At 43.0% G+C, this 24,859-nt stretch overlaps 1 protein-coding gene across 3 annotated transcripts in view; it reads right to left on the reverse strand.

The window, feature by feature from the left end:
* Positions 1–24,859, reverse strand: part of USP24 (ubiquitin specific peptidase 24) — a 138,638-nt gene that overhangs the window by 12,604 nt on the left and 101,175 nt on the right. For all 3 annotated transcript variants that reach the window (XM_044238324.1, XM_044238323.1, XM_044238322.1), the window contains exons 43-61: positions 23,903–24,022; positions 22,894–23,019; positions 22,182–22,280; positions 21,267–21,349; positions 20,097–20,238; positions 19,762–19,881; positions 19,212–19,432; positions 18,702–18,826; positions 17,010–17,151; positions 16,402–16,552; positions 15,342–15,437; positions 14,592–14,695; positions 13,025–13,138; positions 8,437–8,533; positions 6,009–6,125; positions 5,497–5,589; positions 3,814–3,916; positions 2,105–2,226; positions 1,104–1,217 (exon numbers count right to left, since the gene is read on the reverse strand). In XM_044238324.1, coding sequence (XP_044094259.1) covers positions 1,104–1,217; positions 2,105–2,226; positions 3,814–3,916; positions 5,497–5,589; positions 6,009–6,125; positions 8,437–8,533; positions 13,025–13,138; positions 14,592–14,695; positions 15,342–15,437; positions 16,402–16,552; positions 17,010–17,151; positions 18,702–18,826; positions 19,212–19,432; positions 19,762–19,881; positions 20,097–20,238; positions 21,267–21,349; positions 22,182–22,280; positions 22,894–23,019; positions 23,903–24,022 — 2,289 coding nt within the window. The remainder of the gene's footprint in view (positions 1–1,103; positions 1,218–2,104; positions 2,227–3,813; positions 3,917–5,496; positions 5,590–6,008; positions 6,126–8,436; positions 8,534–13,024; positions 13,139–14,591; positions 14,696–15,341; positions 15,438–16,401; positions 16,553–17,009; positions 17,152–18,701; positions 18,827–19,211; positions 19,433–19,761; positions 19,882–20,096; positions 20,239–21,266; positions 21,350–22,181; positions 22,281–22,893; positions 23,020–23,902; positions 24,023–24,859) is intronic.

Here is a 24,859-nt window from a genome sequence, read left to right on the forward strand (position 1 = left end):
TCAAAATTAAGGATGAAAAATTAAAAAACAAAAACCTAATAAAAGTATGTACAGGCTTAAAGGTTTTCCTGGTAGTACCTAGAAAGGCAGTGAACAACATGGTTCAGAGCAGAGCCCCGGAGCCAGACTGCTGACGGTCAAATCCCCACTCTGCCACTTATCAGCTGTGTGACACGGGGCAAGAGTCACTTACTCTGAGCCTCGGTTTCCTCAACGGTGAAATGGTGACGATGACACTATTTGCATCACAGGACTACTTGGGAATTGAGTGAGGGGAATATGTACTCTGCCTGAACAGTGCTTAGTGCAGCGTATGTAAGAGTGATTATAACGCTGACCAAAGCTTCGTGATGAACTTTTTTGCTATTTCAGATGGTAAGAAAAACCTCTTTTTTTTTTTTTTTTTTTAAATTTATTTGACAGATCACAAGTATGCAGAGAGGCAGGCAGAGGGGGAAGGGTAAACACTCTCCCTGCTGAGCAGAGAGCCCGACTCGGGGCTCGATCCTAAGACCCTGAGATCATGACCTGAGCCGAAGGCAGAGACCTCAACCCACTGACCCACCCAGGCGCCCGCTTACTTTCGATTTTAAAACGTTGCCTAGGAAAACAACCTGAAATTGGAAAGCCTTTTTACAAAATAATGGTCACCACAGCATATCATTAACTATAAAATATATTCTAAATGGTTAAAAATTAAGCCTGGTGCAAATGTGCCTCACTAGGAAGGGAATGGCTAAGTAAGTTATGGTACACAAGAAGATGACGTATCCTCAGAGGTCACTTAGTGATAACGGGAAAATACTTAGAATGTCAAGTGAAAAAAGACACAGAATCAGAGAGACAGAAAATTCCAATCATGTTAAAATACACGCAGAGGAAATAAAGGGAGACCTGGGAGAATGTTCATAGTGACCATTAGTGATGGTGAGACTTGACGTTCTTTTCCTTCTGTTATTTTTTTTTAATGAGTCTATACTATTTTTATGATTAGGAAAAGCGACAGGTTATTAAAAGGAGCCAACTGCTTGGGAGCAAAGGAACGCTTCCTTGGCATCTCGGTGGCCGGCTCTCGACCCTCCCCAGGCCTCTCGCGGTCCTACCTTAATGAAGTGCAGTACGGTGAAGGAGAAGTGCTCATTACAGAAGCAGCAGTACACCACCATCTCGATGAGCGCCAGGAGCGAGCCGGTCAGCTCGCGCAAAGCAAACATTACCTAGTGAGGGAGCATAAAAGGACTCAAGTTTTCTTTTGTCACAGTTAACTGTCTACATGTTGTTTCTGATTTTACCTGAAATGTACTCAGACTTAAGATCTTCAACATCTCTTCAAAACAGGCTTTCTTTGACTAACTGCTAGGGGACAAAGTACGTCTGAACAAAACCTGCAAATGTGCACCTTTTTCCCCCTGGGAGTCACTCTCATCTGATTTTCAAAGGTAAATGCCCCAAATGTACGCCCCCCACACTACATGAAAAGAAATCACTGATAGATTGCAAAGTAAACTATGTTAAGCTAGTAAGACAGCACCGACATGATTAAAAAGCCAGTGTGACACATGGCTCATCGGTTTATCCATGTAAATCAAGTTTTGGAAGAGAACTGGAGGATTAAGTTGTCAAGAACAGGTAGCTCTGGGCGGAAGGAGAGGGGACTCAGGCCGCAGACGGGCCGCATCGTGTGTGATGCGATGGAGGGCTGTGAGCAGCCCACTCCCACACTCCTGAGGTCTACAAAACATGTGTGCTCCAGAGCTGTGGTATTCCGGGACCAGAGACACACACAAAGATGGGGAACAAACTCTTCTGATAATAAACTGAGTATCTATGATTGCCAAAGTGTCGTTCACCTCCTGAGCCCTGGAGGGGATATTTGCTGGGCTGGACCCGGAGGTCCAATCCCTGCTCACAGAGAGGATTAACAAAAATTCTCTTTAGCTGCTCATTTCTTTCTGACATATACCCAGGAAGAGAAATTAATTTCAAAGACTCATTTCTTCTTTTATCATTAGAGTGACACACAAACTATTACAGGGGGCATTTCTCCTCAGGTAGACAATAATGAGAAGAAAAAGAGAAAGGCTCCAGAAGACCAAGTACATACCTCTAACAGGTAAGGCTTCCCTTCAGACAGGAACAATAAGGCCTCTACTTCTTCGTGGAGGGGCAGCAGAGGGCTGGAAGGGGCGACGCTAATGGGTGGCCGTTGTTTGAACATTCCAGGAGCTTTAGGAGACCAAAGAAACCAAGCCTGTCTCAGATGATTTATTTCAAGAGAGAGAGACACCTACAAGGTGAAGCAGTTCTCTTGAGATGCACACACAGGGTGGCTTGGTACTTAGAGCCTGTTCCCTCAAGGCCTGGGGAGGGGGGAAGTGGGCACGCGGACAGGAGGAAACGTGTACCCACTTCTCACAGTGTATGTCAGAGTTGTCAGCGTGACGATATATACCTCCCAAGACAATCTTTCAAAGAAGATAAAGTATATATAATGTATGAAAGAAAATGCCCAGATGCCTGTGAAGAGATGCTGGACGACACACCCGTTGCTCACAGACCGGCCACCACCACCCACGCTAAGCAGAACTGACCCACAGGGAGGGGGTGAGCTGCCCCACATGCTAGCAAACAAGGACTCGAACTCTTCCTTTCACAAACCTGGCTGCTCTCACGAGTCAGGTAGGCAGCCTTGTCTTTTTGAGGCTCAGGAGTCAGAGTGAAGGACGCATACGGCCTCACAGCCCGAAGGCTCCCCAGCCCTTAGAGAGTGAGGACGCATTTCCAGAGCAAACCAGTGCTCTGGGATTTCTTGGACATCTTCCCGGTCACGCCCCAGCACAACTGCCACAGCTGCCCGCGGTCAGAAGCTTGCCTCACACACAGCGGCCTGTGCGAGCCATGAGCCTGGCCGAGCTCTGGCTTCCCTGTCTGTGGAGGGGGACCACGGCTCACAGGCTGGTGGAGGGGATTACACACAGAGCCTAGAGCTCCATGGAAAGGCACAGCACACAGAAAACTCTGGATACTTCCCAGCTGCCTGTTGTATTGTTATTGTTACTGCTGTTGCTGTTCTGACAAGGCCTCGGAACAGTAAAAAACGTGCTACGCATGTAGATTAGTACACTGGATAAGCAGAGAGGTAACATGTTTCGGCTGCACGAAATAAGGACTGAGCTGCTGGCTCTGGGGGACAAAAATGGAAAGGCACCAACTACATTTCGCTTTCAAACACGATTCAATGACATAAACTACATCTGACTCCTCTCTAGCTTTATAAAGTTCTTTAATATTTTATCTGATTAATCCTCATTACACCTGGGGAATTATGTTTTTAGTATTTCCACTTCATACTGAGATTCAGGAAGGTCAGGTGGCTTCGTCAAGTTCACATTGCTAGGACACTCCAACCTACACTTGGCTATTTTCCCCACTAGATTAGCCATGCCAGGTATGGTGATGAATGAACTCTAAATCAGCCTCTAATCCCGAGAGTGTTTCTTTAAATATTTTTAAACATTTTTAAATATTTTATAAATTTTTTTTAAACTTGTATACCCTGTCCCCAAATAAATGATTTGACTTTCTCTTGCAATGAACAAAATAGAGTGAAATTTAAATGTATTAAATTTTGCATTTAATTAATGCAAATTAATTATTAATGCATTAAACAAAAAGTTTCGAGTATTCCTCAAATATCAAATAGTCAAATGGGAAGTAATATTCATTTAACTGCTAACATTATTAGTCTCCATGCATTATCGACAAATTCACTGTCTTCATTTTTCTGCTGGATAATGACATGTGAAAGCTCACCAACGTTCCTTTGGGAAGAGACATCTGAATGCAAAACCAGTAATGCCACCGTATTATGAAGATTCCCAAATTCTCGTGCTTGTGCCGAACTCCACCGGCGAATCTGCCAACAGAGAAAATAGACTGGACATTAATGTTTTGGTCAGAAATAATATGAAAAGGAAGGCTCATGCTATTTTGAGCCATGATTCTTTCTCAATGTCTGATAGTAGAAGAGATCAAAATAGAAGAAACTCATGGATTTTAGGCTAGCTACGGAGTGTTTTTTTCCTGCAGACACATTGTGTTCTACAATACTTCCATTTCTGTATTCAGTCTAGGTACTGAATGCTTCTGGCGTGCTAGGTAACTTTGCTGTATCACAGTATGAAAGGGAAACCCCAGGAGGCTGGGGAGCTGGTGCCTGGGCCCCCCTGTGCTAGTTACCAAGCCAGGTGGATATGGGTTAACAGCACCTGATCTCTCCAGGCACTGGCAGAGATGACCTACCTGCCTACTTCCTGGCTTTGAGGACCCAATGAAACATGAAAAGTGAGAATCTTTTCCACATTACGTGTGCTTCATAAAGGTAAAACAATACAGAGTATATAACACTATTAATGCCATTAAATCTTATTTAAATTATGATCAGTGTCAATCAACCGCCAGTTCATCGGAGTCCCAGAGCAGAAAGAGCGTGCAGTGAACAAAGACCCTGTGAACTGCAACGTCCTACCAGCGGAGAGAGCATGCCGTGGCGGCAGCACTTGGTAACGTTGGAGAGGGCAACAGGCAGCACGACGGGAGGCTGACGGGAGCCCCGGGCAGCAAGGCTGTGTCCCCTCATCGAGAAAGGAACATGGGCTCATGCCATGTGTTACAGAGAGGGGAAAGCAGAGCTGGGTCTAAGTCCCTGCTCCATGACACTTCAGCTCTGTGACCTGACACAAGTCACTTCACTTCTCTGAGCTCCGATGCTTGCTTGGGATTGGGGAGGCAAATGCTTATCTTACTGAACTACAGCAGGCACGTGTGTAAAGTAACCAGCGTGCCTGGTGCCTAAGGAGCCCCTTAGGCCTATGGAGCCCCATAGGCCGCGTGTGCCATCAGTGCATTGTCACCCTTTTCACAGTTCAATCACCCTGTTCACACTTCTGATCACAAACAGAAGACACAAAGTGACAGGAGAAACATGCCAGCACAGGAACTCCATGCCGGAGAGCCATCCTGGGATGCAGCCTGCCCCACGGCCACAGACAACCTCCCTCTTGTGCTCTGGCTGTGGCGCTGTGAGTGCGACAGGCCCCAGGAGGCTGCACCGCTCCGCCTCGCAGCCCATCCTGCCCTGTTACGGGCTCCCCCACACCAGCCACCTCCGCTAGAACAGCGCTGCCTGCACTCCCCAAGGCAGGTAGAGACCCTTGTGCCTCTTTTTCCCAAAGGCCTATGCAACCCCCTGCTCAGAGTCCATCTTTCCTCCCTGGACCCTCTTTGACTGATAGTCTCATTAGTCATTTCCGTGGTATCATCAGACTAACTTCGACCAGGAGGCTGTAAAAACAACCAAAGTCCGAAGAACTTTAAAAGCCACGTAGCACTGGCACCTGGACTCTTAGGGGATGAAGTATGTTCACTGGCACAAAGAGAAACAACAAGGCAATAAAACCATGGCTGTTGCACGGGGCCATGGAGCAGTGGCACTACCTGATTGTTCTGCCGGTTGGCCCCGAGGAGGAAGCTGGTCATGTGTCGTAGAGCGGAATGCCTCAGAAGAAGATCCCCAGCCCGGATACCTTGCTGTCACAAGATATCGACAAGGACAAGTTACAGATCTATCCAGACAAAAATTTGAATTAAAAACACAGTTAAATGAGAAATTTTAAGGGGTCAGTAAGTTTTTAAATGCTGTTATTTACATACAGAAAGTATGTGTTAAAGGAGTTTCAACAGCCTCACACTGCTTCACAGCAGGTACCACACACGCACTGAGGCCCCAGCTCTGTGCAACCTCCCGCTGCCTGCAGTAACTACAGCTACCGTTCCAGAACTCTGGCAAGGCACACTACCCACAAATTAAGATTTTTAAGAAGAAACCCTCATATGACCACATCTTTAAATCCAGTACTGACCAGTACAAATTTTTTCCATGTATAAAAAATTCCTTTAAACTAGAAATCTGCTATATTAGGAAAAGCTACTAGAGAAGAATCACTTACCTTTTGTACAAAAGTGTTGAATAGGAAAAAGTACTGAGCACAGTTTTTACAGTTTTCTGGGACATCTTTATCCAACAGAGCAAGTAGTACCTCCAGCAACTGATGAAGGCTTTTTAACTGGTTAGAAGAAAGATGAAATCATGTGAAGAAAAAGAATGTAAGGCAGGCATTTGTAACAGGGTTAATCGGAAGTAAATCACCGTAAGAACAAAAGTCAAATCTGATTGATACAATCCAGTCTCAGATTCAGATGGATTTATGCTTTGGAGAGCAAAAACATAATCATCGCTTTTATCTTCCAGGGAAAGATCGGTACTGTAGAAACAGTTATGAGGATAGCCTAGTCTTGTTTTCTAGATTTCAGACTCAAGGGCTGACTCTATGGCTAATGGTCACACTTTCTGCAGACCCAATTTCTGTGTCTTAAAAGAAATCAGGGGGTTTAGAGGAAACACTTCTGAACCCCTCCCTCCGCTACGCTACTTCTTCACATAATCACAGATGCAAAGAATAAAGAACACAGACACAGGCATAGGGGCCAGAAATCAAGCCAATGGAGCAAATGGAGAGCAACAGCCTGACAGAATGACAACGGTAATATCAACTCAGCCGTGAACTTACTTGAAAGCCCGCTGACGCCTCATGGAAAGCTTTGAAAAACATTTTATTTGTTTAGAAACCATTTTGGTTATCACAGTGCCTCTTCTTTCCCTCCCACCCCAACTGGTTTTGGACAAGTCCCTAGAAATTCATCTGTGACAGGAGAAGTAAGACCAGCTTACTACTCTGGTTAGTTCATCTCCCCTGAAGATGGTGTTCACAGGCTTCTGAAGCAGTCCCATCCGTCCTGCCACACTCATTATAAATACAGGAAAACCCACGTTTATGTAGCACCTCAATTTCAAAGTACTTCACAATATAAAGTGAGTGGCCAGAGGCACCATTTCCATGCTGGGGGGAAAACAGACATAAAGTGCATCCGCTGGAGAGCAGACAGAATTCACCGAGGCAATGGCTCGCATGCTTCTGTCCTCCACCACTCCCCTCCCTTTCTAGCACCTCTTGCCTCTAGAGGCTGGCGGACTACTGTGCCATAGCCTGATCCCATTTCTAGGGAGACTGCACTACTTCTGCTTTTATCCTCTGTTTGGGTTGGCACATGGGAGGAAGGAGGACAGTTAGAGGCCCTTATGTTAAATATTTTAGAAAAGCTCCACGGGGATTTTTCAGAGCAATGGTATCCGAACTGTCCTAAGTGGCTCCCAATGACCAATTTTATATATTCTGCATCCAGGTAAGCTGAAGTTTGAAAAATGGTCCTGCTGTTTCAGCTGATTGAAAACCAGTGCCTTAGACCAAACGTCAGCATCTTTACAATTCCTGGAATTGAGACACCGTCTTCTTCTAGGCCCTCTCTAAAGGGCATATTTGACCTCCTTGTTCACTCTGGGCTAAGCAAAGCTCCTGTGGCTCTCTGGTCTAACAGTGACTGCTGGGTTGGGCAATGCTGACGGGTGCCGGCTACTGTAACTGGGTTACATCCTTTTTTTAAGGGCTTGCTCAAGATTGAACAGCAGAGTAACACCTGGATCTGAAGCAATTCCTAGAATTTGCATTTAGTTCACTGAGACACACTGCCTCCAGCCAAGGTCTACAAGGAGCCAATCAGATCTGCAAGTAACATTTTTCAAAGTTTTCCATGTAGTGTCAGCTGTTTGAAACAGCAAACTTGGGAAGAAGTGCTATATTGTTAGGACTTAATAACAGACTGAATAATCAGACTTACAGTATATGTCATTTATTTCCCTAAGACTTAAATTTCAGGGGACTGAGGATAGTAATAAATACCATGGTTTGTTTTCACATGTGTGAAACTGTGAATCAGAAAATAAACTGCAGAAAACAGAATTAGGAAGAAGAAATTCAGAAGAACAGGAACAAAGCCTAGGGAGTAATAGAGATCGATGAAGAAACTATCTTGGCGGCTGCTCCTGGATGGACAGCACTATTTGGTTTGGCGGCCAACTGATGGACTTGTATCATGCAAATAGCTTCGTAGCAAAGAGACAAAGCCAAGTGAGGTTCAAAATGCCTACTGGGCTAGCCCAGAGTCTCTAGACTCACGTTCATCTCAGCTCAGTGAAATCTAACACAGACTCTTCATAGAAGACTCTGAAAAAGGAGAGCTCTAGAAAATCCTGAAGCAGACCAGAGCAGACCTAACCTCCTAGCCTATCCTGACTCCTGGGATAGGAGGCGGCAAGGACAACGTGCCTTCTACCCGGGCATTTATCAGAAAGGCAGTCCACGGGAGGTGCATTCTGGGTGGCAAAATTATCCTAGGTGCTCTCTCTTACTATATAATATGCAATTCAGAACACTTGGTAGGAAAAGAATATATAAATAACATCCGAGAAATGCGACCGACCTTATCCTGATAAAACAAGGCACTGTCTAGGGTTTTCTCCAGAATGGTGGCCACAGCAACTCGCACTTCTCTCACACTGCACTCCAGCAAAAAAATCCTAAAATACAGAGACAGAAAAGATGCACACTGAGAAAGCAAAACGGATTTCCACAGACCAGCCTCCCATGACCAGGTCTACCTACTATTTAAGACACAAAATCCCTCCAAGACTTTGAGTCCAGCTTCCTGAGAGCTTTGGGACACACTCACAGGCTACTATGATGGAGGGAGAAGGCCAAACAGGAAAATCCAGACCCTGGGACCCTGAAAAGCAGATTTCCCCCCTTTTCATAAAATGAGCATCTGTATAAATCTAATGGGGGTAACCAGATAAATGGATATAAAGAGATGAAAGCAAAGAACCTAAAATGTAACAAATTCTGTTCACTCTGTGTCTCTCCCAGGGGAACCCTACCTTCCCTTTGAATTTCTCAGAGTAAGATACTAAAGCTTGCAGTCAAGTGAGCCCTTCCTACTCTACCCATGCACCAGTATTTCTACCCTTTCCCTTTGCTCTCCCTCCCCAGGCCTAAACCTTAACCAAGCATTTGCAGCCCAAGAGGTCCCACTTTCCTCCTTTCTTCATATATGACGGTGATGACCACAGCAGTCAAGGCTGATCAGGTGCTTCCGTGATCTCCAGCACTGCACACCAACTACCCGCCCAGCAAAGAGAGGAGTCACTGGGAGAGGAGCCATGCGGGAGGGGAGGGGAGCAGAGTGGTGGGGGAGGTGCCTCCTATGCAGAGGGACATGGTCTGGCTGGAGAGGGGTGTGGTCAGGCAGAAGCGCTGCTCTGGGGCATGTGGCATGGGAGTGCCCCCAGAGCCTTCTCCACAGTCAGCCTTTACTGTTTGCTTCCTAGGCTCACTTGGACCTGATAACCCACACTGTTATCAGCGAAGTGAAAACCCACCTCACTTTTCACCCATTTCTTAGTTCTCATTATTCTGCATGAAAGATTTAAATACAGCCGAGTTCTGATGACCATGTCCTCCAGATGCCAGCAGCAAGCCGTGCTGGTCCCCCTTTGAGGGCAGTACTGGCATTTCCTTCCTGCCCTCTGCGGGGTATGCAGAGAGTGGAGCTGAGATCACTCTGCTTGCTGCTCAGTCCCCGTAACCACTAATGCTACCGATTAGTGACCCAATTTGCACCAGACTGACATGGCTGTGTTCAAAATCTCCTAAGACTCTAGGGACAATTACAAGAAAGAGAGAGATAACAAGTGTGCCTGTAATATTTGCTCTAGAGGCTTGATTCAGGTACAACTCTTTCAGAGACTATCTCCAGGGGCTGCTCTACATTTCCTATCACAGACACTTGGAGGCACTAGGGGAATACAGACAATTCCAGATTGTGGGGAGTTCTACATGGCAAATGACCAGTCAGCTCCTCAAAAAAATGGCGTGACAAAAAAGGAGGTGGTGGAGGAAAGGAATAACTACAGATTACAGAAGTCTTAAGAGACATATACAAACAATGCTACACGTGGAACTTGTCTGGGTCCTGATGTGTACATACACAGTGCTAAAGTGAACTTTTTTGAGATACCTGCAGAAATCTAAATATGGACTGGGTTTAGGATGATATGAAAGAAATATTTTTTTTTAGTGTGATCATGGTAGAGTGCTTAGTTAAAAAAAAACTACCTTTAGATATATATGCAAGAAGATTTATAGTGAAATTATATGATGTCTGAGACTTACTTTACAATACTTGAGGGGAAAAGGGGCACCCAGGTGGCTCAGTTGATCTTGATTTTGGCTCAGGTCATGATCTCCGGGTCGTGGAACTGAGCCCCCTGGTAAGCTCTGCACTTAGTGGGGGGAATCTGCTTGGGATTCTCGCTCCCCCTCTCCCTCTGTTGCCCCCCAACCCGACTCTCATGCACACACGTGCTCTCTCTCAAATAAATAAATCTTTAAAAAAAAAAAATTAGGGGCGCCTGGGTGGCTCAGTGGGTTAAAGGCTCTGCCTTCGGCTCAGGTCATAATCCCAGGGTCCTGGGATCGAGCCCCACATTGGGCTCTCTGCTCAGCAGGGAGCCTGCTTCCTCCTCTCTCTGCCTGCCTCTCTGCCTACTTGTGATCTCTGTCAAATAAATAAATAAAATCTTTTTAAAAAAACGGTGCAAAAGCATTAACAGAAAAGTAAAATATTTGAGAGGAAAAAAAAAAAGCAGGCCTGTGAGTGAGTGGTGGGCACTGGGAGGGGCAACAAGATGGGCAAAGTGCTAGTAACCTGACCTAGGAAGAGGTAGAGAACCGGGTTCTCATTCTGGCTACTTGGCTGTATGTTTAAACCTCTTTCACAATAAAAACTTTTTAAAAGATGTAAAATATTTTTTGCTCAGTAGTTTTAATTTCTTCAGATAGCTTTTCAAGCAATACTTAGTACTAATTCAAATTTTTACAATTATGGTTATATTTAAGCATTGCCTAAAAAAAGGACTACACTGAGAGGCTCTAATCCAAGAGCACTCCCTTCACATTGTTACTTCGGTAGTAATGATGATAACCTAAGCTGTCTTAAAAATTGTAAAGAAGTAATTAAATATAAAATCAAGATGATGATGACAAACTGACAGTGATTAAGAGATAAAAATATAATAAACTCTCTCAGGAAGGATTCAAATTGGTAATTCATTGGGATTCTTAACCATGAGGAACGCTAAGAAACCAAACATAGTCCCAAAGGAGTCAACAAGTTCCTCTGGAGATACTTAAAGGCAAGGCTAGTTGTTATACGGGAATAAACTATGTATTTGCCCTACTTCCTACTATTGGAAAGAGACTGGAATTATACTGGAAATATGGGGGAAAGGTTGCCTTCTGATGCAAACTCTTAAGGGACAGGCACACAGAACACTTGACAGACATACTGCTTGCTCTCTTTATGAATGATAAAGAGAACACATGATACGATACACACTCATACAAACGTTGGAGTGCTTACTATGGTGCCAGGCTCTTTGTGTACAAAAGGAAAACCAAGCGGACTTAGCTTCTGCCCTCAAGAAGCCAGCGTTTAGTGAGGGGACAGTCAAATAGCACAGCAGGCCAACTGTGCAGACTGGCTTTAGAGGAGATCGTCAGGAGGGAACAGTATCTCTGACATCTGAAGGGTAAGGAAGGGCTTACTATATACAGGACTGGCTGGGAGAATGTTCCAGATAGAGGGAGTAAAGGTGCAAGGGTCTTTAGGCAAGAAAACAAAGCTTAGTGTGTTTCAAGTATCAATAAGCCCATGTGAAGAAAGTGAAACAAGACCATATTCAAGGCCTTGTCGGTTATGGTAGAGACTGGGGATTTTATTAGAAGTGTGACAGGGATCCACTGAAGAATTTTCAAGCAGAGAAGTAATGTGATCCAGTTTGTTAAAAAACAAAACAAAACACTTTTGTTGCTGTTACGAGGTAGATTAGAGAAAGAAATGGAGAGTTAAAGTAGGCAAATGAGTGTCTGGACCTCAGTCCTAGAGATGAGAGGAACACGGGACCAAGAGTTTCGATCAGCTCTCTAACGTGGAACCAAACTGTGAGCTCCCTGTGGAAGCGGCCTGTATTTCTGACTTCCCTGTTGCACAAGTTGAGAGATACCAGAGCGTATCTACAGGGGATGGAAGTACTTGATAGAAAGTGCTACAAGATAAAGATGCAGGAATGACAGCTGATAAAGGGTTTGCTTATGTAGAGACTCCTTTTGAGGAGAGAGGACACTTCTCCAGAATCACAGGAGGAAGAGATGAGAACAGGCTCTGATGCACCAGGCCTAGAGGTCTGCTCATCTGTGACTCGTACCTTCTCCGGGAAGTCTGAGGCAAGGTCCTTAACTGGAGGTGGGGTGTGCTGGCATGGCAGGCGAGAGGGGTGAGGAGGTAGAGTGGGGGCAGGGTGAAGGAGGAGCCTAATGGGGACAAAGGACACTGAGATCACGGGTGCCCCTACATGAATGCTGAACTCATCAAGGACGAGAGAGGCCAACCTGACAAGGATGACTGGGAGTAGGGTGTAAACACCCATAGTGACTGATCATCCTTTTTGCCAGAAAAAGCAAATTATTTTTTATTATAGGTATGTAGGTAAATTTACTACCATAGGTATTACAGTATCAGTAAGTTTTTGACAAATAATATTTTTGCCAGAATCCAAACACAGACAATATTGTGGTACTACTGTGTAGTAATGGAGGATCGTTAACCTCCCCTCCCTGCCATTGGAGTCCCTGAGGGAGGGGACCTATGTTTGGGAATCTCGGGCTGCGGCAGGAGTTCAGGCCATGCTTGCCTGTGAACCCGTGGTTATGTGTACACATGCTCTCCTCACATGCAATGAATGCTTCTAGTCCAAAGGAGAAGGTTTTCGAAAGAATGATTTTAGAGTGACCTGAAAAATTTCCTCACGCTTCTAGAGAAAACAGTTCAAAACTGACTCCAATCCGAAAAGTAATTTCAAATAGAAATAAAAACAATTATAAGAAACAGCAGCTCTAAGTCACCGGAAGAGATAGAGATTTCTTTTAATTAATTAAAAGATCTTGACACTTACTTTATTAATTCTCGCCCTTCAGAACTAATAAAATATTCGACTAGCCACTGACAAGCATCAAAACTTTTGGAAAGTAATGCTTCAATAGTGGCAATCCATTCTTCAGTATCGACCCTTTAAAAAAGCAAAGACAGACACGTAAGGAGCACGGCCCCAGCGAATAAGCCTGTGGAGTGTCACTGTGGTTTAACCTGTTCCAGGGAGGTGGGGCACAGGGTAAGCTGAACACCCGATGGCCACTGACTAACATGGATCTGCGGGGACCACAAGCCAGGGCTCTGCGTTCTTTCCCTTCTCCTGCCTCACCTCCCCACAAAAGAGTGTGAAGAAGCTCAAGTCTTAGACTTTAACTTTTATCTTCCCCATCTTCTTCAAACAATTGCAATCGGGAAAACTGCCTGACTGTGGCATTTTGTGTTGCTTAGCTAAATTACAAATGTAAAATGCGCACTTTCAGAATAGGTACTACATCAACATTTTTATACTTCATTGTTATAATCATTAATATCCTCATGGAATAAAAACATCTGGGCAGACAAAGAGGTGTCATGGCTATACTATCCAGAACTTCCCATAACACCCCCTCCATTCTCTCATGCCCCCAAATGGTGAATATAACCAAGATGAAAATAGTCTGCAATGCACAGACATTGGCGTGAGTCAATTTCACAACAGAAGTAATGACATTTCTCTAGTCCTATGCCAGACGTTAAAAGATAAAGGAACATACGATGTCTTCTTTTCCAATTAAATAATAAAGATCAATGTCATTTAATACAACTTTTTACACCTAAAAATGAAGTTGCTATTCTATTTGTTTCTTCTCAAGTGTCTATTGACTGCAAAGTCTTTCCCCAAGTCCCTCACCTCTGGCGAAGTTCCCTGCACTAGGCTCGCCGAGCTGTCCCTGCCTTCCTCACCCCAGTCTCTGCCTGCTCTGAGCTCCTGCTCCAGCCAGCACGCAGCCACTCACCCGTCACCCACTTATTCACACAGCACCTCTGCACCCACAACCTACAATGTGTCGGGCACCTTCCAGGTGCTAAAGACAGAAACCGTTCAAAAACCCTCCACCATCTCCCACTGAACACAGTCCCAAGTCCCTTCTGTGGTAATCGGGACCCTCAATGGGTTCATCCAAACCCCACATCTGACCTCACTTCCAGTGAGTTCCTACATGTATAAGCAAAACACTAGTCATTCATGGTTCTTTAGGCAAGTCTTGTTCGTTTCTCAGATTTTCCCCTTTCACCCAGACTGGTCCCTCCGTTTCTGTTTTCACCTTTCAAAATCCTGAGACTGTCACTCTCTCTGACACCTACCCCATACCCATCTGGATATGATTTTGCCCAATTCCTAAAGATGTCTAACATTTATGCCTTGCCTTTTCTGCTTTATCTATCCTTCCTATGAAATTAGAAATTCCTTCAAGATAGGAACCAAGCCTTAATCACCTGAGTCTATCAGGTAGGTGCCCTCACAATGCTCTGAATTCATAAATTCTATTTTAATTGAATTCATTGGTGCCTTTTGCCACAACAGACTATCAAAACATATCATTTCTCACCTGAGTTTTTTCTTTGTCCGTAGGTAAGTTTGAAAAAGGAACTGAATAGCAAGCTGTAAGCTCACCTTTGCCATGCAAGGATAATATGGATGCTTTAATTTAGTCTGAGAGAGAGGGAGAAAAGAGAGGCTATTTTTCACTGATGTTTTATTGATCACTAAATGTTATGAGTTGAATAATGATACATAATTAATATTACTAAGAAAAATCTAGCCAGCTTACTATAAAAAGTGTCCCATTCAAATTTTTTAAAAGGGTAAGAAAAGACATCCTCTTCATTTCTTTTATGAAGCCTTCTCAAAATAGAAACTTTAGGCCATGGACATGTTATAGGTAACCTGTCAGCAGACTAAGAAACTTCCCCCTTACTGGCAAATTGTAATCACGGTACTCAAGAAACAGAAGTACTTGGAAATTCATCTTGAGTCTGGTAAAGTCTGATGACAAATAGGACAAACTGATGTCCACAAAGCACAACATTCATTGACCTCATCTTGTGGCTATTCTCAGATTCTTTACAAAACTGAAGAGCACTTAAAAAGGCCAGTATGTGGAAACCCACGCCCATTCACAATCTGCAGGACACATTCTGAGCACTGCCTATATTTTAACATCACCCCAGAAGTGACATATTTGTGCAAACATTCTGGGCCTCTAATCTGAAGGGGAGGATGAGTCACTGAATGCTTGAGCTGACAGTTAACTAGGCTCCTTTCTTAGTCCTCTACTGAGAAGCCAACTAGTACTTACAGCATTCAATGATGCTAAAGACAAAACAAAACTGAAATAATCACTACTGTACACATCTCTATTCTTCATAAACTTGAGGTTTTCATCTCTCACCATCTACAAAAGAAAATTAGTAATTATTTTTAAGAAACAGGGCAAAATATTCAGTATGTGGAAGACATTTTTGTTGATATGTTAGGTAAAAAGGGTTTTAAAAAAATATTAGGTTAGAAGGGTTCACAAGAACCCTTTTCTTGAGCTTTGAAATTTTAAAAAAGGAGAGAGGAAAATCTTCCTTTCAAATATAAGAAGCTGAAATAAGGTAAATTATTCTTTATCAAACCAAACTCTTCTGGGAAATTTTAGAAAACCACCATGTAAAGGACAAGTGAATTCAAACCTGCTATTTTGGGTTGAGGGGCAAACAGAGCTTTTCCAAGTACAACTAACTCAATGTTTTCCTTACATTGGAGAGCTTAATTCTTCTCTCTAAACAAAAAACTGCATATTTTTCTTAAATTCTCTGGTTCTGGTTACTCAGCTTTTGATCACTTAGTGTACAAAGACTTGACTGGATAGTTGGACAGTGCTGAATTTAAATCCTGGCTCTGTGACACTGGCAGGTCACTTCTCCTTTTCCGAGCTCATTCTTTCCCTCTTAAAAAAATGAGTGTAAAACCCGCTACTCCACAAGAATGTTTTAAGAATTAAGAATTTGTTTACAGCATGTAGCAGAGTAGATATTCAATAACTGATGGTCATCACTGTCACAACAGTTTTCCCCAAAGGAATGAATCCTGTATTTCAGCCACGTGTGTCTTTAGTGCTCACACCCTCCCACGTGTCTATCTGTGACACCCTCCAGTCACACGGCAGGCTGGCGATAGTGCCGGCCACCTCGAGTCTGTGGTCACCTCTGTGACCTGGCATAAGACACTCGTGGCACAAGGTGGTTAGGACAAGGCACTTGAGATCCAACCAAGTCCACGAGGAGGCCAGCAGGAACACATCTGGACCTCTGAGGTGGATTTTGACTTTTACCTGAATTTTTCTCCTTTAGAATTTTCTATATGGTTCTTACCTGGTATATTCGCACAGGCATTTTCTCTACAAACAGTCCTTTCTTCTCGCCTTTTTTAACCAGCTTGGTTAGAATAGAGAGCCGGTCATTATTAGGCCTGTGGGGCCGGGGAGAGGACTGCGGTGAAATCTCTGGAGAAGATGGTGCGGACCTAAGGATGGAATCAGAAAATGGTCTGGTGTAGAGCAGACAGACTTATGTAACGAGGCACTAGACTTGGCAATAAACCGCATACTTTCCAGATCCAATATAGGAAAATGCAAATTTATAGACAACAGGACCTTAAAAAAACCAACAACGCTGGCAGTGCTGGCCAAGTGCGACACTTTGGACATAAAGTGTACCCAATAAGTGCTGAGAGTAGAAAAAAATGGCAATGCTAGAATGAAATCATTTATATACATGTTTCTAAATACCAAGTAACTTCTTGCTAAGGAATTATAAACAGGTGGCAATAAGAAAAGGGGAAGAGGTATTTACTTACTTTCTTTTTAGAATTTCTCTCTAGCTTGTTTAACAAATTATTTTAAAATGCCAAACAGTATATTCAGGATTATAATGATCGCCTGCTGAAATGGTGCAGTGAATTATGCGGAAGAGAAACTCACAGAGAGAGATCCTCAGCTTCCTGCCGGACGACGCTGACTCGGCTTTTCTTTGGTAACACTGGGGAGTTCTGATCAGAGACCTTTTGGTAAAAGAGCATATAGGCATTCCAGTATCTTCGGCGTACGTCAGTATATGGGTTTGCTTTATAACAAGACAGAAGGAAATCTTTGTAAATAAAAAATGTTTTCTTGTCTTCACAATTTAAAATAAAGGATCTACAAATAAAGCAAGTACTTATAAAATTTAAAAGCAAAATGTAAGTAAAATGTCTTTTTACCAGTAATACTATTTAGAATCACTTGAAAGGTGATATAGAGGAATAGGAAGAAAGCTGTATGGTAATGGGGTAAAGAAGGTAAACATTCCTAGGCAAGTCTAAATTTAACCAAAATGCAGATTAACATTTAGAAATAAATTCTGTGACACAGTATGGGATTATAATTGGCCTCACTTAACCAATTCTGTATAGGACAGCCAAATCTAGGTAAGTTTTGGCAATGATACTATCTTTAACCATTAACTATCTGTAGCCAAAGGTAACTACTTTACACAAAAGACTACCTTGGTATGGTATCAAAATCTAATATAGTGGATATAATACAGGTAAAATTTTTAAAAAATTTTAATTGAAGTGTAGTTGACATATACTATTAGTTTCAGGTGTATAACACAATGATTTGACAATCAGGTACACTATGAAATGCTCCCCATGGTAAGTGTCATTACCATCTGTAGCCACACAACCTTATTACAGTATTATTGACTATACTTCCTATGCTTACTTTCCATCCTTGTGACTTACTTATTTTCTACCTAGAAGTCTGTTCCTCTTAAGTCCCTTCACCTATTTCCCCTGTTCTCCTCTGACCCAAACACAGAAATTTTTAAATGCCTCTAGAGTACTACAAAATCAGGTTTCAGAAACGCTCACGTCTCTATAAAAGGTCTTCCCCTCACCCCCAAGCAGCAAATTCCAATTGGATTCTCTGAGGTCCTTTTCCTCATAGTCTTTCTTCTGGGGGCGGTGGCTGGAGAGAGAAAGACTGTTTTGCCATACTGCATAAACACGGTTTGAAAACCCAGGTGTTAGGCATGTCTTCTGTAATTAATTGTGCCTCTATGTAAGTGAAAAGGAAATTTGAGAATTTTAGTGGACAACTACTTCTTCTGAAATGATTTTTCAAGTTGAAATTTTGCATTCATTAGTTACTCTCTGATACTTGTTTCTTCCTCTTAACTTACTCTATCACCTGTCCTCTGGGGGCTGCTGTAAGGAAATAGTTTCTAAACATTTTGTAAGCAGCCTGAGCATTTTCTCTCTGGCTATCAAGGAGTTTGTGGATCTATATAGCTAGAACAATGGTATGTAAAAATAAAAGAATTACATTTTTTTTTTTTAAGATTTTATTTATTTATTTATTTGAGAGAGAGACAGTGAGAGAGAGCATGAGCGAGGAGAAGGTCAGAGAGAGTGAAGCAGACTCCCCATGGAGCTGGGAGCCCGATGCGGGACTCGATCCCGGGACTCTGGGATCATGACCTGAGCCAAAGGCAGTCGTCCAACCAACTGAGCCACCCAGGCATCCCTAAAAGAATTACATTTTATGTTAAGAATACTACTTCCAATCTGACAGAAAACCGTAAGTTAAAAAAATAAAACTAATGGGAAACATCCATTTGTAAATACTTACTTTGATCATAGACTTTTGGTCTATATTCTCCTCCAAAGCATTCATACTCCAGGGTCTCATCATTTAGGTCGAATTCCTCTATGACTGTGTCATTAAACTTGTACCACTTTCCTTTTCCACACCCTCTGGAGCCCACAGAGGAAACAGACGTCATGAGATTAAAACCCAACATCTTCCTCCCCAGCCTTTACCTCTAGGTATTGTCTACACATACAGAGGATGACTACTATTAGAAAATACTCAAGAAAAAAACTTAAACTCCTAAAACAACTTTTCCAACTAAAGAGGTAAAGTTACAGTACATTTTAAAAATCCAATACGAAATACACCAAAGAGCAATGCAAAAGCTCTACACTACACTCAGAGGCATGGATGGTCAGAGCAGGGCAGGGGGAACAAAGAAGAGACAGAGGACGGCAGGAGGAATGGAGAAGGGACACAGGAATGCAGAGGAAGTGGAGGTAGGACTACTGGAAGGCAGGAGGAGGAAGTGGCATGAGACCCTCTTACCGCCTGTCCTTAATGAAGGAATAGTAGTGACCCGCGTGGGCCTGTCCACTGTGGACAATGACACCGACAAGTTCATAGTTTTCGGTGAGGGCAACTTTTTTTCGTGGGGATCCTCCACCTCCCTGGTCCATACTTCGCCCGTTTTCACCAACTTCAGAAGACGAATCTTGGCGAGCCATTCCTGAAACTGTGTAAGGCTCCATGTTTAGCATCCAGGGAAACTATTTAAAAGCAAAAAGACCACATTAATGTTGATGAGTAACACAGACAGCAGTACCCCATTAAGTCAGATTCAAGTAAGAGGGCTTTTCCCCTAATTCTAGCTAGGCCCGCCTCCGCACTCTGGCCAGGACGACTTCTAGAGAGGAGGGCTGTTCCAGATCTGCCTGTCCAGTGGCAGCAGCTGCTTAAGACAAGGGGCCCTGTCCTCCTCTGAATGCTGAGACCACAGTCTTTCACAGTAGAGATGGAAATTAAACATGTAAAAAGTAAACAGCAGAAAGGAGAGGTCATGGTTGTAAGGTATTTCGGGGGGAATGAAAGAAGTTACCCTTATCTGTTCATCATATTTAATGGAGCGTCCACTCTCCCAGTCAAATCCAAATCTCATTAGGTGAATTACCAAGACGCTAGGTAAAGACTTAATGCAGGTCCTTTTCACGGTTATTCTCTAAAGAAAAGCAAAACCCAATTATCTCCATGGAGGAAATAAAACAGCCAAATCATATAAAGGTCAGAGATTTCTATGGGCTTCTGCTGCCCAGGTAAAAACAGATAACAACACAATTTAATGGGAACAACACTAGAAGCTTAATATTGTCCTCACATAAAACAAAAACGAATAACAAATTAATCTTGTTTTCTAAAAAAAGGCAAATGTAATACCTTTTCTTTACACTTTTCACAGTAATATGCATTACTGCCCTCTAGAACTTCTCCTCTAACAAACTGGTCCAAAGAAATTTCCAAGCTCTGACATGAAGTAACTCCAAGATTGAGAGCCATGAAAGCTTCCTCACGCTCATATCTGGTTAGGAAATCACAGGAAAAACATAATCAAACAGTGGAATGTAAAGGTCTTGAAACTATCACAATACCAGAGACTGTACACAGAACTACATTCATAACCAGTGAAATTAATCCACACTGCCAAATAAAAACGCCAATTTTTGCTGATGAGAAATTCCTTAAAAAATCATCATTTTCAGCAAAGAATTTCAGAAGTCAAAAGCAGAAAAACTTAATTCAACAAACATTTATAGGTCCACTTAGAGAGAGATCTGTAAGTCTCTCAACAATGCAAAATTCACGACATACCAGCAGCATCATTTAAAAAGGACGACAATCATGTGCTGTACTACTGTAGCCAACTGGCAATTTCCATGTTTTCACCTCAATACTGAAGCCTTTTTCTACTGCAAAAATATTTCCTCCGAGTTTAGTATCTGCATCAGGATAACCCAGGGAACATATACTTTTTTTTTTTTTAATTTTATTTATTTATTTGATGGAGAGAGAGAAAGAGCATGCGAGCAAGTGTGTGCACAAGCAGATAGAGTAGCAGGAAGAGGGAGAGGACAAACAGGCTCCCCGATGAGCAAGGAGCCTGACACGGGGTTCGATCCCAGAACCCTGGGATCATGACCTGAGCCGAAGGCAGTTGCTTAACAAAATGAGCCAACACATACTTTTCCGTTTGAGGATTTGTGACTTCCTGTAGAAATCCAGGTACTGACAGATGAAACTTACAGTACTCTTATAGCTCCACCTTAAATACATGAATACAGAAGCTTCTGCTTGCATCATGATTTGCTTAATACTAAGCATGAATCTGAATAGTCTAGAAATTGGCTCAACTCAAGCATGTCAATAAATTGTTACAACAGCTTAAGAAATAAAAATACTAGTAAAAAAGATCATAGTTGAAATTTTTAGATACTGTCACTTTAGTCAAGTAGGACATGGATGAAAATCAATAAAGTTCTACCAATTAAGAGGAAAAAAATCCAAAAATGAAGATGATCAGTTTTGATGTCCATGGTATCTTCGACTAACCTGTGAGGACAGTCTTTACAGATCTTCTGATCAGAATAGATGCCCTGGAAAGTATTCTTAAAAATTTGGTCCCTCCCCATTTTCTGTTGGAATAAAGAGACAGAATTTTAGTTGATGCCTCGAGAATTTATAGGTCGCTTACACAGAATTTTATTTAAGCCTAAATTAAAGCGCAGATTTCAACTTAACAGCTAAAATACAGGGAGTCATGTTGCTAGCTTAAGCTGGGATCAAATGGGACAAAGGAAGCCACTGGCCCGACTCTCAGAACAGCTTAACCTGTTGGCGAAGGAAGAGGAGATGGCCAGTCCCTGCTGGTGACAAGAACAGTACTCAGTGGCGATTCTGAATCCTTCCCCCACACTGCCCGCAGTGACCACTGGGTTAGGAGCAACTCTCCCTAATCTTTTCTTCCTTCTTATGGATAAATGCTATATATTCCTAAAGGATCTGAAAAAGGAAAGCAGTAACCTGGGTCTCCTGCTTCACTGGGAGGTGCCCTGTAACTAGGGAAGCTGGTCACACGTCATGCTAGGTGGGGGCAGGAAGCTTTGGGCTCCCCCCCACCCCCGACAACTCTAATCTGGCCCTCTGGCAGATTCAGACTGCAGGGCACAGGCTGGTGGGTCCCCAGTGAGGGCAGCACGCCCGACGCCAGGCTACCTTGGGGCACCCGCAGTGGTCACTCCGGAGTATGGGTTAAGAGCCCCACACCTCACCAAGGGTTGGATGAATGAAGAAAAGAGGTCTAGTCTCTTTTGATGTTCAAACCCCACCAGAAGAACTGACTCACAGCTGTGGTATTAAAGATGACCAGATTCTGACTGGCCAGTTTCACAGTAATGTCCATCCTGCCACACCGCTCTCGTATTAGAGTCTGAGGGAGTCAGATAGAAAGTGACATTTTTTTCCTACCTTGAGATATTCGTCCATCTGATCAATAAGACTAGTGAAGAATTCATATGCATCCTGCTGTTCTCTCACATAAAGTTCTTTGTTCCACATCTTGAAAATCTATGCAACAAGAATTAAATGCATCATTAAAGGAAAAGTTAGCAATACCTGAACATGGTAGAACACAAATGTGAGAGAGCACTTGAGTGCTTCTAAAAACCAAGTTCCCTATTAGGGCAGTAGACACTTTCACTGAAGTGTGATAAGCTTGTGTTTGGCTACTTAGGCTTGCTCTTGGCCCCCGTGTTACTGTCACAAGTTTGTGAGGCCACACAGGGTGGGATCTGAGGCCATGGAACAGAGTTTCCGTCTTAGAACTATCCAAACCACAGGGGAAGATACCAGGTACTCCTCCTGTGAAACAGAGTAATGTCCTTCATTTAGGGCAATAGTGAAATTGGGATAATTTGAACAAATACTCCCAAAAGCCAAAATCAGAATCATGAAAAATATTCAAAATCATTAAGATCAGCAGACCCCTAAAATTATAAATGACTCTTTTTAATCTTCTAATCATATGAAATCAAGCATCCATCTTAAGCAGAATGGTGTAGCCCATTCTTCTGTAGGTTCCTGGCAGTGGGATCAGTCTAGAACCAATAAAGACAGAAACAATTACCGCCAGATCCAAGGATCCAGTGTCTTGAAATCTAGAGTTAACTGGGTGACATACCTTCCAGAAGTTCTCAGGTACGTAATACTGCAGCTTGCTTTCCATCAGATGCCCAAAGAGAGACTGCACCTGGTAGAACACGCTGTCGTCTGGATTGTCCGTGTCATCATCCACTGAGAGTAATGACTACATGGAAAGGACAGAAACGAGGAGCATGAGCCAGAGCTAGTTCACTGCTGCACAGGGCCCTGGGCAGACGTGCGTGTACCACCCACACTGCTGGCACAACACTGTGTACGTCTGGATGCGGCTACAGCTCTGAGTAGGGTTAGCCTTAGTTACTTCTGAGTTGGTGGAATCATGGACAAGTCATTTCTCTGAGGCTCTGTTTGATCAGGAAAAACTGGAACTAGCGATACCAGTATCTCTATGAAACAAAAATGATCTACATAGAATATTCTCAAAACTACTAACTTCTATAGCACCAACTTCTGGTACAGACTGACTCTCGAACATGGTTTGAACCACACGGGTCCAGGTACACATGGATTTTTTTGGATACAGAACAGTACCATAAATGTATTTTCTCTTTCCTAGAAGCTTACTTTATTGTAAGAATAGAGTATGTAATACACAGAACACACAGAATAGGAGTTAACTGTCCAGTCAACAGTAGGCTGTCAGTAGTTAAGTTCTAGGGGAGTAAAAAGTTACATGCAAGCTTCTGACGGCACTGGGAGAGCAGAGCACAAGTGTTCCTAACTCCTACGTTCAAGGGTCAACAGAACTATTACAAAGCATCAATGAGAGACCCTAAATTTTTCTAAAATACTAAAAACATCAAAAATCCCACTTAGTCCAATCTATCTGCCAAATAGGCAGCACACACCCTCAGCAAATTCATAAAGCCATAACCACCAACATGCTGTCTACATGTATTTCAGAAGCTATGATAAAATCCCTAGTTACGTCTAGCTTTAGTCAATTTTGTGATCTGTAAATCTGGGACAATTTTCAGGCCATGTACACATTTTCTTTCATACCATACAGGAAAGAAGAGAGAAGTCACCTCAGGGAGTCCAGGCTGCATATATAGCTGCTGGAAGACTGCGTTCATGTAACACGTAGCGCCGCCATTCCTCAGTCCCACAAAGCCGGAACTGGACCTGCTATCCACAGGTGGAAGGTACTAGGAAACAGAGGAAGGGAAACAGTAGACAGAGAATGAGTGTATCTGCTACCCGCACATGCGCACCAGGGCTGTCTGTAAGGGCAAAAGAGAAACTCACAGACTCATCCATCCAGTGGGCTAGGAGTCAGGCTAACCCAACCTATGTTCTTGAAATACCTCTGCCGATGCAAATACAAATAAAAAAATACTACTATCTCAAAGTTCCTTTTCCATTCATGAAGTACCTAACATACTGTTTATTTGTCTATCCATCTGGCAGTCACGCATTCCGTCACCTATCATTCAACAAAAACTCACGAAGAAGCTACTATGTGCCAGGCCCTCAGGAGGTATATGTGGTCCCTTATCCTAAGGAGCTCACAGGCTAGCAGAGTACACAGCCATCAGTCATGTAAATATATCTACTTACAAACTGAGGTAGTACTCTGCAAAAAAGAAACAGGACTCTATGTATTTACTATGAAGAATCCTGGCCAGTTGGAATGGTCAAGGAAGGCTCATATTCCCTCCCTTCCTTTTTAAGAAAGTAACATTCTTCTACAGAATAACTTATAGTAAGCATACAATTAAATGAGTAATTATGCTTGCACTGCACTTAAAGATGCCTTATACTAACTCCATTACAATGCTTTTCTGGTTAGAAATAATCTAGGAAAGGCATCTTGGATGAAGTTGAACATTGCACTTCTCCAAGTTGAAAAGGATACTGAATGCCATGTCAGCAGAATCTTGGTTCTAAGGCCATACCCAGAATCACCTAATCTCCATAGCTCAAGTACCTGCATCCATGTAATAACCAACCGACAAAAGCCTGTAGATATTTTGGACCTCAGG

Source organism: Neovison vison, chromosome 2 (assembly GCF_020171115.1).
Source record: "Neovison vison isolate M4711 chromosome 2, ASM_NN_V1, whole genome shotgun sequence".
NCBI lineage: Eukaryota > Metazoa > Chordata > Mammalia > Carnivora > Mustelidae > Neogale > Neogale vison.